General features: G+C 43.4%; 1 protein-coding gene across 8 annotated transcripts; it reads right to left on the bottom strand.

Moving 5' to 3' along the window:
* Positions 1–6,108: 6,108 nt before the first annotated feature.
* dcun1d5 (DCN1, defective in cullin neddylation 1, domain containing 5 (S. cerevisiae)) lies at positions 6,109–13,943 on the bottom strand. Of its 8 annotated transcripts, none has more exons than XM_061218209.1 (11): positions 13,794–13,943; positions 12,032–12,085; positions 11,746–11,788; positions 11,525–11,627; positions 10,738–10,832; positions 9,452–9,522; positions 8,606–8,697; positions 8,377–8,485; positions 7,130–7,234; positions 6,750–6,852; positions 6,109–6,460 (listed from the first exon to the last, which is right to left on the bottom strand). In XM_061218209.1, the coding sequence occupies exons 1-11, from the start codon at positions 13,941–13,943 to the stop codon at positions 6,405–6,407; spliced, it is 981 nt and encodes a 326-aa protein (XP_061074193.1). In that variant the 3' UTR covers positions 6,109–6,404. The 8 variants fall into 8 exon arrangements, with proteins under 8 accessions (XP_061074193.1, XP_061074194.1, XP_061074195.1 ...); XM_061218210.1 differs by having other exon boundaries at positions 10,738–10,829; XM_061218211.1 differs by having other exon boundaries at positions 10,738–10,820.
* Between the last annotated feature and the right edge of the window lie 262 nt (positions 13,944–14,205).

The raw sequence follows: 14,205 nt of genomic DNA, 5'->3' as shown, positions 1-14,205 counted from the left end.
TGGTTGAATCAATTGAATCATTTATAAAGCATGCATGTGCATGTTATAAAATAAATAAAGTTTTTCAATAACGGCATTATTGTTGAGTTTAGAGTATTTTTGTGCATATTTATCAAGGATACCAATCATTCTTGAGCCAACTGTATGTGGGGATTAAATGGGTGGAGTTCAATTCATTACTGAAGTCTGAGCTATTGGGTCTACTTCCTTCATGACATCAAGAAGGACCTGACCTAATGGCCAATAAATGTATCAGTCACATTGCATATTTTCCTCCCATAGTTTCATGTGATTTGTATATAAAGATTTTATATAGACATTTGTAGGTAGAGCTTCATGGCAGCACCATGGTGCAGTACTGCCCTCAGAACACATTCCAATAAATAATAACGTTGTAGTTGATAACACCGTCGCCTGTCCTGGGTTCGAATCCCAACCAAGGGCCTTTCTGTAAGGGGCTTAGTTTGTGGATAGATGTAGCCAAGCTAGTCACATATTTGGTTGTGCTTGGTATGTTTTGGGAGGAATTGGCAAGGTGGTCACCATGTCCATACAAACCAGACCCTCTCCCCCTCCCCCTCCCCCAATACAGATTTTATGTCCGATGTGAAATATGTTATTATTACACTGAATGTGTATTAATTCATGGTTATTTCAAGTATTTTCAGCCCACTTACAGTCAGTTTAATACCCTGCTCAATGGCATGTATTTTAATTTTTTTATTTTTAAATGGCCATACAGTTAGTGAAAGTGTCACGGGACCGTGGGTATCCGGAGAGCCCTTCTGTCACTTGTAACGGTTAATGGTTAACCTTTGGGGACTGAACCGCACACTTGAAGAATCATGTGAGAGCTGCACTTTAAACCTCTGCAGGGATGAACAGAACCGGGGGAGCAAAAACATAACATCGGAAATACCTTATTGAATTAAATTATACTACAACTCTCCAACTAGAGGGTAAGTTTAAATGTAAGTGCTCGCTAAGCTCAGTATTACTCCTGTTTAGAATCCTGTTTTTGTTTAGGTGAAGGTGTAGGCGTAGCCCAGGCCCGCACGATGACACTTTGATCAAGTGTCCCAACAAATAGCCTCAATAATGCAATTCAAGAATGCTCAAAAGAATGCTTGTACGTGGGCAGATTAAAATTAGGCCTAATTTCATACCAACAAAATTAACATAACTGATCAATACACTCTGAGTACTTTATTAGGTGGACCTGTACACCAGCTTGTTAACACAAATATTTAATCAGCCAATCATGTGGCAGCAACTAAATGCATAAAAGAATGCAAACATGGTCAAGAGGTTCAGATGTTTTTCAGACCAAATGTCAGAATGGGGAAGAAATGTGTGAAAAGTGACTAGGAATGATAGTTGGTGCCAGATCATTTGAGTAGCTCAGAAATTGCTGATGTCCTGGGATTTTCAGTCAGTCTCTAGAGTCAGTGTGAAAAATGAAAAACATCCAGTGAGCAGCAAAAATGCCTTGCTAATTAGAGAGGTCAGTGAAGAAGGGCCAAACTGGTCAAAGCTGACAGGAAGGTGACAGTAACGCAAATAACCATATTTCAACAGTGGGAGGTCAAGCTAGTAAATAGCCTACTGAAATAAAAAGCTCAACACAAAAGAACCCAATACAGTTTGTATTGTAAGATTCTTATGCATTCATTTTGAAAAATTATCTCCTTTCTGCAGATTCATTTCAGAACTAATGGAGGTTCAGGCATTATCATCAAGACCCAAGCTTTTGCTACTCTTTGCTTTGCTCTGTGGAGTCAGGTGCTCTACCAAGGCAAGTCCAACTGCCCCTTGCGAATGGGCTATGACCCAGCTTGGGTATGATCCCATGGCTTTTAACTGCACTGGGCTGGGCCTGGCACTTAGACCTTCTGAGTCATCCGCCCAAACTCTTGCTCTCGAACTGAGCTTCAGTGGCCTCACCGGCATCCAAAGGTCAGAGTTCCTCCCCAGTTTACCATCAACGGCCAACATGAATCTCAGCCACAGCTGTATCGTTGAGGTCCAAGAGGCTGCTTTCGCAGGGTTCTGGGACCTGGAGGAGCTGGACTTGAGCAGCAACCGTCTCCATATCATAAGAGGTGGGACACTTAAAGGGCTTGGACGACTGAAGACTTTGGATCTCAGACACAACCGGATATCAGAGGTTCACCCGTATGCGTTTACTGGCCTAGATGCAGTGCAGATAGTTTGGCTGCAGAACAACAAACTTGACACCATCCCGGAAGGTAAGGGTTCCTACATTGTAGCATTCCTCTCGTCAGGGGACTCCAAATCCCCAAAGCGGTTATGTTATAATGTTTATCGGTTAATAGCTTATAAGCAGCATGGGCTTTGCAGCCAGTGAGAAAAAAAGAGCCTGCCATATTATCACTTGCGTCTAAGTATGCAGCAGTAACTGTTTGATTTCATTTTGGTTTTCATCATTATGCTGGACAATTTTTTAAGTAACTTGGAAGGGTTTTTGTAAATGTTCTGTCCTGTCACTCAACCATCACCGTAGCCTAAATGGATCACACAGATTTAGTTTCCTTAATCAGTTGAAACATGATTAAAATAAACAATGTCACATGGTCCCTATGCGCCTGATCTCCGTGTCTAAATAAACCACAACGCCGGCAAAACTGTAAGTGTGTTTTTATCACCTCAAACTAGAATTACTGAAGGGCTCGGGGCTCCCCAGGGTGCGCTTCCAATTAACAGAGGGGAGCAGCTTTAAGTCGAGTCTATCGCCAGTCCCCATGGTAACAAGAAGCGGCCTGGCAATAATAGAAAAGGCTCCTTGTTTACATTCTGCAATAACCACATCCTTTAAAACAAAATCTTTCAGTGATAAGTGGACTGGCAGACCTTCGTGTGCTCTCAATGGCAAACAACGAGATCTCCTGGGTGGATTCAAGAAGCTTCCATGGCTGCCGAAGTCTGACTGCTCTACACCTTCAAAACAACAGAATATCTAGAGTTTCTGTGGATGCATTCAAGGACCTTATGAAACTGCAGGTGATGAAGACAGGGCACAGCAGGGCAGAGACAGAACAGAGGCACATAGATAAACAGGGTACATGTGTGAAGACATTAGAAATATGAACACACACTCCAGTAGCTCCCAAAGGTCTATTTTCCCTTGCATCGAGAGAAAACAGAACGGATGAACAAAAAATATGGTCAAAAGATCACCCGTTGAAGACAATTCTTCTCATCTATTCATTAAATTAAATCAGCTAATTTCACAATTCAAAAAGCAGCCTTTTGGGAGCAACTTCAGTGTGTGGGCACAGCATCAGTTCCAGACAGTCAGCAGAAGTAAGCAGGAAGACAGACAGGGAGGGGAAGGCAGCAGCAGGAATACAGAGTAGATAAACCAGAAGCGAGGTGACATCAGGACACTGACAGGAAACGGCAAAAAAAGCAGACAAGACAGCATGGAGGGGGTAGGCAGTGATAACATCAACATAGCCGAGCGATAATCACACAGCAGGAACCTGACTATAAGAGTATCAGTGTTGATGAAATCTCAGATGGCACGTTTATGTTCAAGTACAAAACTTAGATATGGGTTTTTTAAGTCCAAATATGACACTTATAAAAATGAATGCAAAAATGAATACTCGGTGGGTAAGGCAGTTATTTTTGCAAGTATTGGCCATGCAAGTATATGAATGCTCTCCTAGATGCTGAACCTGGGTGGTAACCGGTTGGAGACAATGCCTGGCTCCACCCTCGAGTCCCTGTGGGGACAGGGTACAGACATACGTCTCCATGGCAACCCGTGGAGGTGCGACTGCAGCCTGGCAGAGCTGCGGGGTCGGGCCCCCGCCTGGCTGACGGCCAGAGTTCGGTGTCATGGGGGGGCCATGCAAGGAGTCCCCCTGTCCTCTCTCACCTTGGGGCAGCTGGTGTGCAAGAGGACACTGAGGGTCTCGCAAACCCTCACAGCCAACATCATGGAGGGCACAGACCTGAGGATACCATGTGGAAATGAAGGAGGTGAGATCACCATGGAAGAAAATAAATACCATGAAGGAAAATAAATACCATGAAGGAATGTGCAACCAAGCTTCCACATAGATGAGCACAATTTTATTTGTATAACTATCTCCACTTGCTTGCCTTAAGTTGAGAGCATGAGTCTCGTGCGAGAATAACAGGTGATAAGGTAGTTAAATAATTTTGAACCGATTACATTTGGCAACATAAATGGCAGAATTATGTACAAGAGCTGTAGTTCCAACAGGAGTCCCCAATATTGATGTAAGTACGCCCAGCATAGTCTGTGCTTCAAACTAATTTCAAACAGTGCTGGACCAAAGCCAAAACGACAGGAATTGTCACTGTCCAAACACTGCATGTGTGTACTTCTGCAGAATTATCTGGCACCTTAACCAACTGTTACAAACACAATGATGTACTGTGCCTGTCTGAGGGCAAGACAACTTGTGTCCCTGTATAGCTTTGTGAGTTTTACGCCAAGAAAATGAAGGTTTTAGATGCGTGTTCTCACAACACTAAAGCATTTCTCACTGATAATGTCACAGAATGTCACCAGGGCAGAGATGCATACAAGTGCATGAAACACTGCGTTTACTTTCGTTTTACGAACCTTGGGTTTCACAGCATGTGCTCATGGATGTCTGCCCAGAGCTCAAGTAAATCACCATTTTATTTAATAGATCTTACTCCAGGTAATCTATCTTTTATGCATGGTTTCCACATTGCTTCATGCAAGAGCAAGAAATGTATCATCATGGTGTCAGTACACTGATGACACAAAGGCGTTTGTTCATATTAACTCTTGTATCTCCAAAGTACGATGTACGGTTACATTACCAGTGCAATAAAGACTAAAAACATTAAATTGCATGGGTAAAATAGTCTAGGATTTACACCCTGGCTCTCTGACCTCTACAGGTGAGGCTCAGTACTGGCAGACACCTTTTGGACAGCTGGAGAACACCACTCTCCCGGGCAGTGGAGAGCCAGTGGCGATGCTGAGAGACGGCAGTGTACAGATCACCGGGGCCACCCCGCATCACACGGGCCTGTACTACTGCCTCTGGGCAGCGGCAGAAGAGCGGGTCATCCACCCCTACAGGGTTGAGTGCCAGCCCAGCGCCACGTCTAGCGGGGGAAGACCGAGGAAGACCAGGGAGGCCGAAGGCCGTCAGGAAACGGTGTCTGCCGGTCACTTCGCCGCCGCGGTGACGAGCGCAGTGCTGGTCAGCTTCCTGGTGGGGTTCCCCGCCGGGGCCTTCAGCAGGACCTACCTGAGCCTCTGCTTCCAGAGGCTGAGACGCCGGCCGAGACAGGGCAGCGGGGGCGTGGACATGGGCACTCTGCCCATGCAGTACGAGAACAACACCTTCCAGGGAGACAGAGGGCCTGAGGACACGCCGCCTGCCGGGACCAGCCAGGGGGTCCTGCCCGAGGCCAGCGCAAACCTGGGGACCCCCTACCTGGAGGGCAGCGGTAGAGACCGAGACATCCAGGGGGAGGAGGAGGTCGAAACGGGGGCGGCGGGCAGTGGAGACGCCCGTGAGACGAGAGGAGAGGAAGGGGAAGGGTCCGCAGAGGAGACTGACCCCCGCAGCGAGACCGGTGCTAGGCCGTCCAAGCGCAGGGTCATCAAGGTCTACAACTACGACGAGGAGGGCAACCACTACGGCCACATCAGAGATGGCGAGGACGAAGACGGGCCCAAGACGAAGCAGAGGACTCTGTCTCTGACGCGACTCAACGCCATCATGACCAGCGCAACAACACCGGCCTTCAGCAAGGACCCGTCGCCTGGGGGCACGGCCGAGAGCCCGCCCGCCTCTCACCTATCCATCTGAGTCACTGTCAATCAGTACTACTGCTCACAATGACAGAATTACCAATGAAATGCTGGAATGAATGCTGTAATTTGTAGATGGTACGCATTGCAATAAAAAATGGAAATTGCACTGGAGAGAGTAATTTCTTCCCCCAACTAAAACCTGCATCTCAATTTGTACATTATAAGCACCTGTATGCACCTTACTTACCGTACAGGAGTTAGGGTGTGACAAACTATTCCACCCAACTCAAAATGCCAGGGGATACACAGGATTGGTACAACTCCATCCTTTATTTTCCTTCTGAAAACACTATAAACAAAAGTAAGACTCAAAAATGAAAGGGGGGAAAAAAATGAGGAAACAAAATTCCCAGCAGATCTTACAATGCTGGTTATGTAATTGTGATGACAGATGCAAAACAAAGCAGTTCCCCTTTTGTTTAAATTAACACTGTAAAAGTCTCTTTTGGGCAATGAATCCATCGTGGCAGAGGTGCTGCTGCAACAGTTCTTGTAGGTGTGCCATTTTGTCCAGAGTGAAAAATCGCTCAGGTGTGCCTCTCTCCCGCTATAATGACAGACGGGCCTTCTGCCACTCCACAAACTCGTCCAGCAACACAGGCCCTGAGGAGATGAGGAGATGAGGAGAGGCATTAGGAGGCACAAAACATCAGCTTTACCACTCAAATATCGCCAACATGATCGCTCTGCGCTACCCCTGAGGAAAAACTAGCTTTTCCAGCTTTGGTTGTAGTTGCATGCCAAAAATGTAAGATGTTGGAAGAAATTTCATGTCCCTTGTGAGATGGATATAGTGGAAGGAGATGTCCTTGTTTCATTGCATGTAAAACTACGACACAAAACGGAGAGGAAAACATGACGGCACATTGCACTGTGCGGGGGGGATACTCACAGGCACCGTCCTCGTCATAGTTGCTGAGGTCCACGTGGACGGTCCTGCTGAACTCTAAGACATTGTACCACTGGTCCTTGTTCATCACTTTGTACTTGGATTGCTGGTCAGGACAAGAAAGAGTGCTGTTCAATTTAGGGTTTGAGACCAGACCAGACCAAAAAAAGGCTCTTGAATGATTCACATTTATTTTACTAAATAACAGACTTCAATACTCTGAAACCACCATGGGTTCTGCGCACTCGCATAGTACAACTGAAAGGTTCTCTTAGTTAAGCCTATAGGAAACTCCTAGCAAAAGGCACTGGGGTCTCATCACTGATAGAAGGATAAAGTGGCTGAAATGCACAGTTGAGAAGAACATCTGAACCGAGACGAACCTCCAAAAACTGATGGAAAACTGGAAAGAGGGGCCACGTCCTCCCTAGGATCAGAGCGAGCATGGACTTGGCAGTGTCCATGTCAAGGCTACGCTGGTCTTTGTCCTACAGAGAAAGAGAAACATTAACAAACATCGCCACACTCAGTAATACACCCTGCCCATAGATCCCCAACTGGTTAAAATACTCAAAATACTGAGCTAAGTATAAGAGGGGCCCACAACTTCCAGAAGGACTCATGTCATAGGAAAAATCAGGACATGGAAGCAGGGAGTTTATATACAGGCAGTACTGGTATACACACTTCAATGGGAATATGCTAATGACAGAAGAGTGGAGTGACTGTTACCTCCAATTAATTCAGGAGGCAAAACATTCCTGTGATTAACAGAAATTATTCTTGAGCATCTGAAGCTAGTCCGTCAAAATAAGACCGATTCAACAGTTCAGCTTTCTCCGCTATCCATTTTGAAAAAGCGAATTGACCCGTCTTCCATTCATGACAGTGCGTGTTGAGTGAGAAAACGCACAGCAGCATACTGACTATGGGAAGTGCTAAGAATAGTGAATGATGAGGATGATATGCCCTCCTGGCACAGCTCTCAATGCTGACATTTGTAGGGCTTAAACTGAAAGGTCAGAATCAGTCTGATAATATCTTTTTACCAAGGCTGTGTATCATTTCTGCATCCGACTGTCGGATCATCTTCATAAAATACTCACTTGATTCATAGCCAGGTTCTTTATTTTCTTTTTCAGCATGTAAAACAAGATTTACTTTTATCCAATACAAATAACTGTCTGCACGCCCAACTCTCAGAAAACACATACTTGTGTCATGAACGCATTGATCTAACTCGAGTAATACCCGAGACGTCAGTAGCACTGTGACTTTTCATCATTAATTTAAACTTTCCTATACCACGCTAAATGCAGTTTGTGCACAGAGCAACATCCACCATGTATTGTTCATTTCAATAGCTGAACCGGAGAACAATCCTTTCTGAAGCAAAAGCAAACATGATTATTCAACCCAAAATACTACTATGTTCTCCTTTTTGTAATGGTTGCATGGTACTGTGCTTCCGTTAAACAGATACACACAGCAGAACAAGCTCCCAGCTGTTATAATCCCAGCTGAAGGGAGTGTGCATTCTGTTGTTGAAGGCAAATGGAAATGACACAATTTCACACTATAGTAAGCTCACACTAAAAAACGGAACAATTTGTGGAAAGACCGAACTGACCCGGGCAAAGTCGAAGGCATATCTGTAGATATTCTTAAACGCTGCCGCGTCGTTGAGCTGAGAACGCAGGTAGTCGAGCTTTCCTTGTAAACGTTCCGTACAGTCACATCTGTGGGGGAGGGGGGGGGAGGAACAGTCAAGCTCATTCTGTTAGTTATACAGGTACAAGCAATACCGTTAGCTCAGGGGCACCATGACTGCCCAAAGGACCAATGGAAACTGTGCTTACTGCAGAGAGGTCATTCCCTTTAGCCACTCCTCCTTTGTGAAAAATCCCATATTTGGTGCCTCTAGTTTCCAGGCTAAGACTAACATAATTATCTGTGAAAACAAATGAAATGGCATGCATTATTATCAGCTTATAACATACATGGAAAGTAGTGGAATATTCCCATACATCCGGGGATTTAACAGGAACTAAATACATACATAAGGTAATAAAGATATACAATACAAAGCAATACACTCAAGGCTGTGAGATGGGTGGGGCTCTCAGAGAGCAGTGCAGTGATGCACCTGACCAACTGGAGGCAGATCCTGACCATGTCAGTCAGCTGTGGTAAAAATGTGTGCCTGGGCTATTCAAATGGTAGCCGAAGAGCAAAACGTAGTATGGCACAAATGCACTACTAACAGAGCATTCCAAACTGGGGAGAAAGGGGGGAATCATGTCAAACAAAAAAAAAAAAAAAAAAAAAAAAAAATTACAAAAAAATTTTACAAAAAAATTTTACTAAAAAATTTATACAAATAAATAAAAATTGGGCTTAAGTCCAGTGCGGCATTACAATAACTTGCACTCGTGACAGAATTGTGCAAAAGTGGCACAGCTGGTCAGCTGCAGATTCCCTGTGCCAAGAGAATAGGGCATGTAAGCTAACCAGTCAACCCTTACACTCTGATGTTCAACGATTGGTCAGAACTACCAGTTTCAGTGACACAAGATTTTGAAATTCTCTCTAAAGAAAACCAGAGGGCTGAGGGTATTGAGGACATAATGGTATAACCAATGCAGTGCCTGAAGGAAAAGCATTTTATTTGTCCTGTAAATAAAGGTGATCAAGGAGGAACTCACGTTCTCTGGCTCCACACCAATGTCCTCACAGAACTTCTCCATACCCTCTGGTCCCAACACCTCATCTGGGCCTGTTTCATACAAATACAAAGCTCGCTGAAGGGGACTAAAAGCACATAGCAAATGCATGTATGAGTCTGTTCTTCACTAGTTTTCATATTCTGAGCACTCTGCAGTCAATAATTCATTTTTTCACTAACAGGGAAAACAGATGTTCCAATCTTATTCCGACAGATGGACAAATCAACAAATTAATCCTTTATCGTCCCAAAGGGAAATGGTTTTGCACAAGAGCCCGAACAAGCCTAAAGAACATAACTCATAAAAGCAACAGCATTGCCTCCAACAAAGCAAAAAATTGTTAGTGAATTTTTTTTAGTCAATACCTTATTAACCTTACCACTCATAGCGAATAAATCTGTGTTTACTACTAATGTGACAACTGAACAACTGACATTCTATAGAACACTTTAAAATATTGCCTGAAGCAATCAAACCAAAGTTTATTCATGAACTCAAGAATTATGAGACCCAATTAAGCGAAGTAGAAATGGTATGTACACGAAGGATTCAAGAAGCTAGCATATGCACCGTACTCCCTCCGTTGAGAATATATATATTTCATATAGAGTCCCCTCTGAGAAAATCATCTGATTAATTTGGTCTCTAAATAATCTCTGCCCTGCGAAGAGACCCCTGAGCTCATCCAGGAATGGAGGCACCTTTAGCTGAGGAGCTTTTATAGGTGTAAATGCATTAGCCTGAACATAACCTGCCCTGGGCTGTGCAAGAAGTTACCATTGGGGAAACAAGAACTATTCATACAGGATAAAACATCTATTTTACTATGCGTCTCAATTAAGGTAATAAGGTCATTTTCAACAATTGTACAATTCGGTTTAGACAGACCTAGGTTAACTCTCAAAGAAAAAGCCAAAAATGTATAAAAATCTAAATAACACAGGCTTTTAACAGTGTAAATTATTTTTCCAGGTAGCACACACCAATTTTCAGGAACAAATACATCCAAAATTGTAGAATTGTAGAGCCCTGTACTTGGTGTTAATTAACTGCTGCACAGAGGGCCAAGGGACTGGACACCATGTCTGACTGGTATGTCCAATAACCATCTAGGCCTCTCCTCTACTACTTCTGAGGATACTGTGGAGCAGGCCGTGTATCATACAGAGGACAACACTTGAGCATCAATGGCGAATATGTAACAAATAAACAAACACTGATTAGCAATGTACCAGAAGTATACTGAATCTGAGAAACACACACACCTGCATATTCATAAAACCAGGAGAGGCACTTCTTGCTGGAAAAGTGATCTTCAGGATTCATCAGCCTCCCAGGGGCTTGTGTCCTGCAAAAACTGCTAAGACGTGACACACACTTCATGCTACAGTGCTTTTGACAGATATTAATCAAGGGCAGCCCAGTAAAAAAACAATTAAAAACAGTCCAGAAATTGACCATTTTCCATTTTTATCCTGCAGTAAGTAACCAACCAAAGTTGCTTTGGATAAAATTGTCAGATAAATGTAATGTCATCTCAAAACTGATCATACAAAATACCCAAGGTAGTTCTAGGAGATACATGTTCTCCATCATAGCACTGGAACAGTGCATCCACCTGGCTTTACAACAGGAAAAAACTTTAAAATTCTGATCAGCTATTCATTACATTACATTAATGGCATTTGGCAGATGCTCTTATCCAGAGCGACATACAGTTGATTAGACTAAGCAGGAGACAATCCTCTCCTGGAGCAATGCAGAGTTAAGGAACTTGCTCAAGGGACTTGCTCAAGGACCCAACGGCTATGTGGGTCTTATTGTGGCTACACCTGGGATCGAACCACCAACCTTGCGGGTCCCAGTCATTTACCTTAACCACTATGCTACCTATTCAAGAATGTCTGCAATTAGACTCCGTTTTCTATATTGACAAAGCACTGAAACATGCACTGCCATGGAGTACTTCAGTTGGGTAAATGATCACTTTTGCTCAGGGCCCATGAGAACCACTGCTGTAATCCTAACCTGCCCGGTGTCTATGGAAGTTACCTGGAAATTTTACACCTCCTAAGGCCAGGGTCCTCCGAACCTGAAGACTTTCTCTTCTTCTTCACAGGCATGTCGGAACCAGGTTTAAATAGTTGGATTGGATCTGGAGGGAAGACAACAGGGCAAGAAAGCCTATGAGTGTGTACTGTCCAAGAGCAGGACAAATTCAAATCTACGCTACTTTGCAATGATAAGAAGGTAGAATGAAGTAGGAAGGGTACCTATGTATTTTTGTCCCCTGTGTCCATTCAAATCTATTAAATTCTACAATAAAACACAAAAGACATCTGTCATCTTCAAGGCAGTCTAATGTGTTGCTACTGTGTGTAGCAACACACAACTGAAAGGGATAACTGCTCATGGACTACTCCAGACAACTGGCATCGGAGTAATCAATTCATGCAACATCCCTGCTCAAATAAGATAACCACTGCCATACTCTTCAATTTTACAGAACGGACATTCTATGTCTAGCTTTGTCGATGGCGTTTTTATTTGGTCACTTACTAGTTTGTCCAGCGTTTGTGATACGTCCTGAATGTCAGCCAGTCCGGACAGCTTCTGCAACAAAATGAGACGAGGAGTAAGCTCGAGCAGACACAAAGCTAACTGAATAGAAGAATGCGCCAAAGTAGGCGTTTGCTTGTGTCTATTAATTTTCTAATCGCAATACATTTTAGCTGGCTGATGTGTTCGAGCTTGATCGCGTTGTGCCTCAGAGTGTTCTATCAGATAATAATAATGGTTGATACGCTAGCCACAAAGACATTTTGCAGAATTATCCTGCTTCTTAGCTAGCAGTGAAGGGCTACGTCAGTGGAGAAGCTTGGCTCAAAGCTGCCTATTTTCCAATTAAACAGACGATCCCGTTGTAGTTCTCTCTGCTTGAAGCATAACGTCTATATGACGCTAGTTAAAACACCACTAGTTAACTAAAATGTATGTTACCTAGCTTGATTCTAACATAGCATTCTTGGCAACTCAGACAACCAAAAAATAGCTAGGTTAACGTTCATCTACTTACTTATATAACTACGACAGCAAGCTAGCTAGTTAACGTGACTAGCCTAGTACATCAGACTTAAAGCATAATGTTCTAATAACATCCCCGAGACCAGTGAATTAACAGAGCAACGCAGAGCGTTATTACTTGCTAGTGAAGTGCTAATGAGGCGGGCAGAAGTGTCAAGTAGCGCCAGCTAGCTAACGTTAGCTAACTACATGTAACGTTACAACAAGACGCATAGCTAGCAACAACTTAATCAGACCAATGTTGGATGAGGGGGCAAACAATTTGTTTCTATTCTTGTCAACAGAAGCCTCTTGTGTTTTCAGGTGGAGGTTCTATTGGACATGCAACTAGGCTAAGTTAGCTAAACGTTAAGTTAACTGCGTCACCACTTGCGGTACGGAGAAAGGGAAAAGATCACAGCTGCAGAATACTTTTAGAACGTTAGCCAACTATCCACGTCTAAAAGATTTCAGTCGAATTGTTGCATAGCTAGGACGTTACAGAAAAAAGCATTGCCAGGCGAGTCCACAATAAGTACATGTTTTAGAAAGCTATGAAACATTAGCTAACATAAGCAACGCAATAAGCTAGCTAAACACAATACACATTAGACGACAACAAGCAAGCCAGCTACTGAACATTGCGTTGGCCTCCGTTAGCTAGCCAGCGAGCCATCAAATCGGATTTACCGAGTTAGGTAAGGTTAGCTGTCCAGTTTTTCGCTGATTTTCTGCATTTCATTGAGTTGCTAACTTCAGGTTAGATTACGGCACATTATTGACGGTGGGTGTGAAGCTAACGTGCATTATACAGTCATTTTACAATTAGCTAACGTTAGCTAGCTACTTAATAACAAAACGTTACTCTTTGTTGGGCTCAGATCCAATCACCACATCTACCGTTCTTCCTATCGTTAGTTAGACGAAGCTAACATAACCAAGTTGGGGATTAATGTGTCAAGGACCAACTAATTCAAGATAGCCACCCGCTTGATTTTCTATGAAGTCACGATCTCAACTAGGAAATGGTGCCAGCAATTACTCGGCTATATTTAGTCTGAAAATAGAACTTGCTACTAGCTAGCTACCCAGCGATCCATTTAGCTAGCTAGCCACCTAGCTCCATCAACTGAATACAGCCAGTTTTCTGTTATTGAATAAACCCTTTACGATCACGACTCATTTAAACAATATATGTAAATTGCTAATAACCAAACTAAGATATGAACACATCTAGCTACGGTTTTGGAACACAAACCTCCAATTCCGACACTTTGTTTTCTTTTCGTGCAAACTCCACTCCATTCACTCGTAGCGTACCAGCTAAAGCAGAGCGTAACAATATTCTCACACCGGCAATGCAATCTCCTTCCTTCCGGGGCAACAGAGACATCTCGGAAGGAACCATCAAGCGTCTAAAATAGGGGTTAATGCAATGTATGTGACGCACATTTGAAGGGAAATAGATGTGAAGCATCGTAAATGGCGTACAAATATTTGTCCATAAATAAAAATATATTTTAAGTCATAACAAGGTGAAAAATGTCTAATTACAATAACCTCCATTATTTTCTAAATACAAACATCCCCACTTCGTATTTAAACTATGCCTGACTCATTGGTTGAAGATCACTGGTTTGTTGCACCAGCCCACGTGTTCAGCTCAAGCC

The sequence above is a fragment of the Conger conger genome, chromosome 13 (genome assembly GCF_963514075.1).
Source record: "Conger conger chromosome 13, fConCon1.1, whole genome shotgun sequence".
Lineage (NCBI taxonomy): Eukaryota > Metazoa > Chordata > Actinopteri > Anguilliformes > Congridae > Conger > Conger conger.
This window is presented reverse-complemented; position numbering and strand designations above follow the sequence as displayed.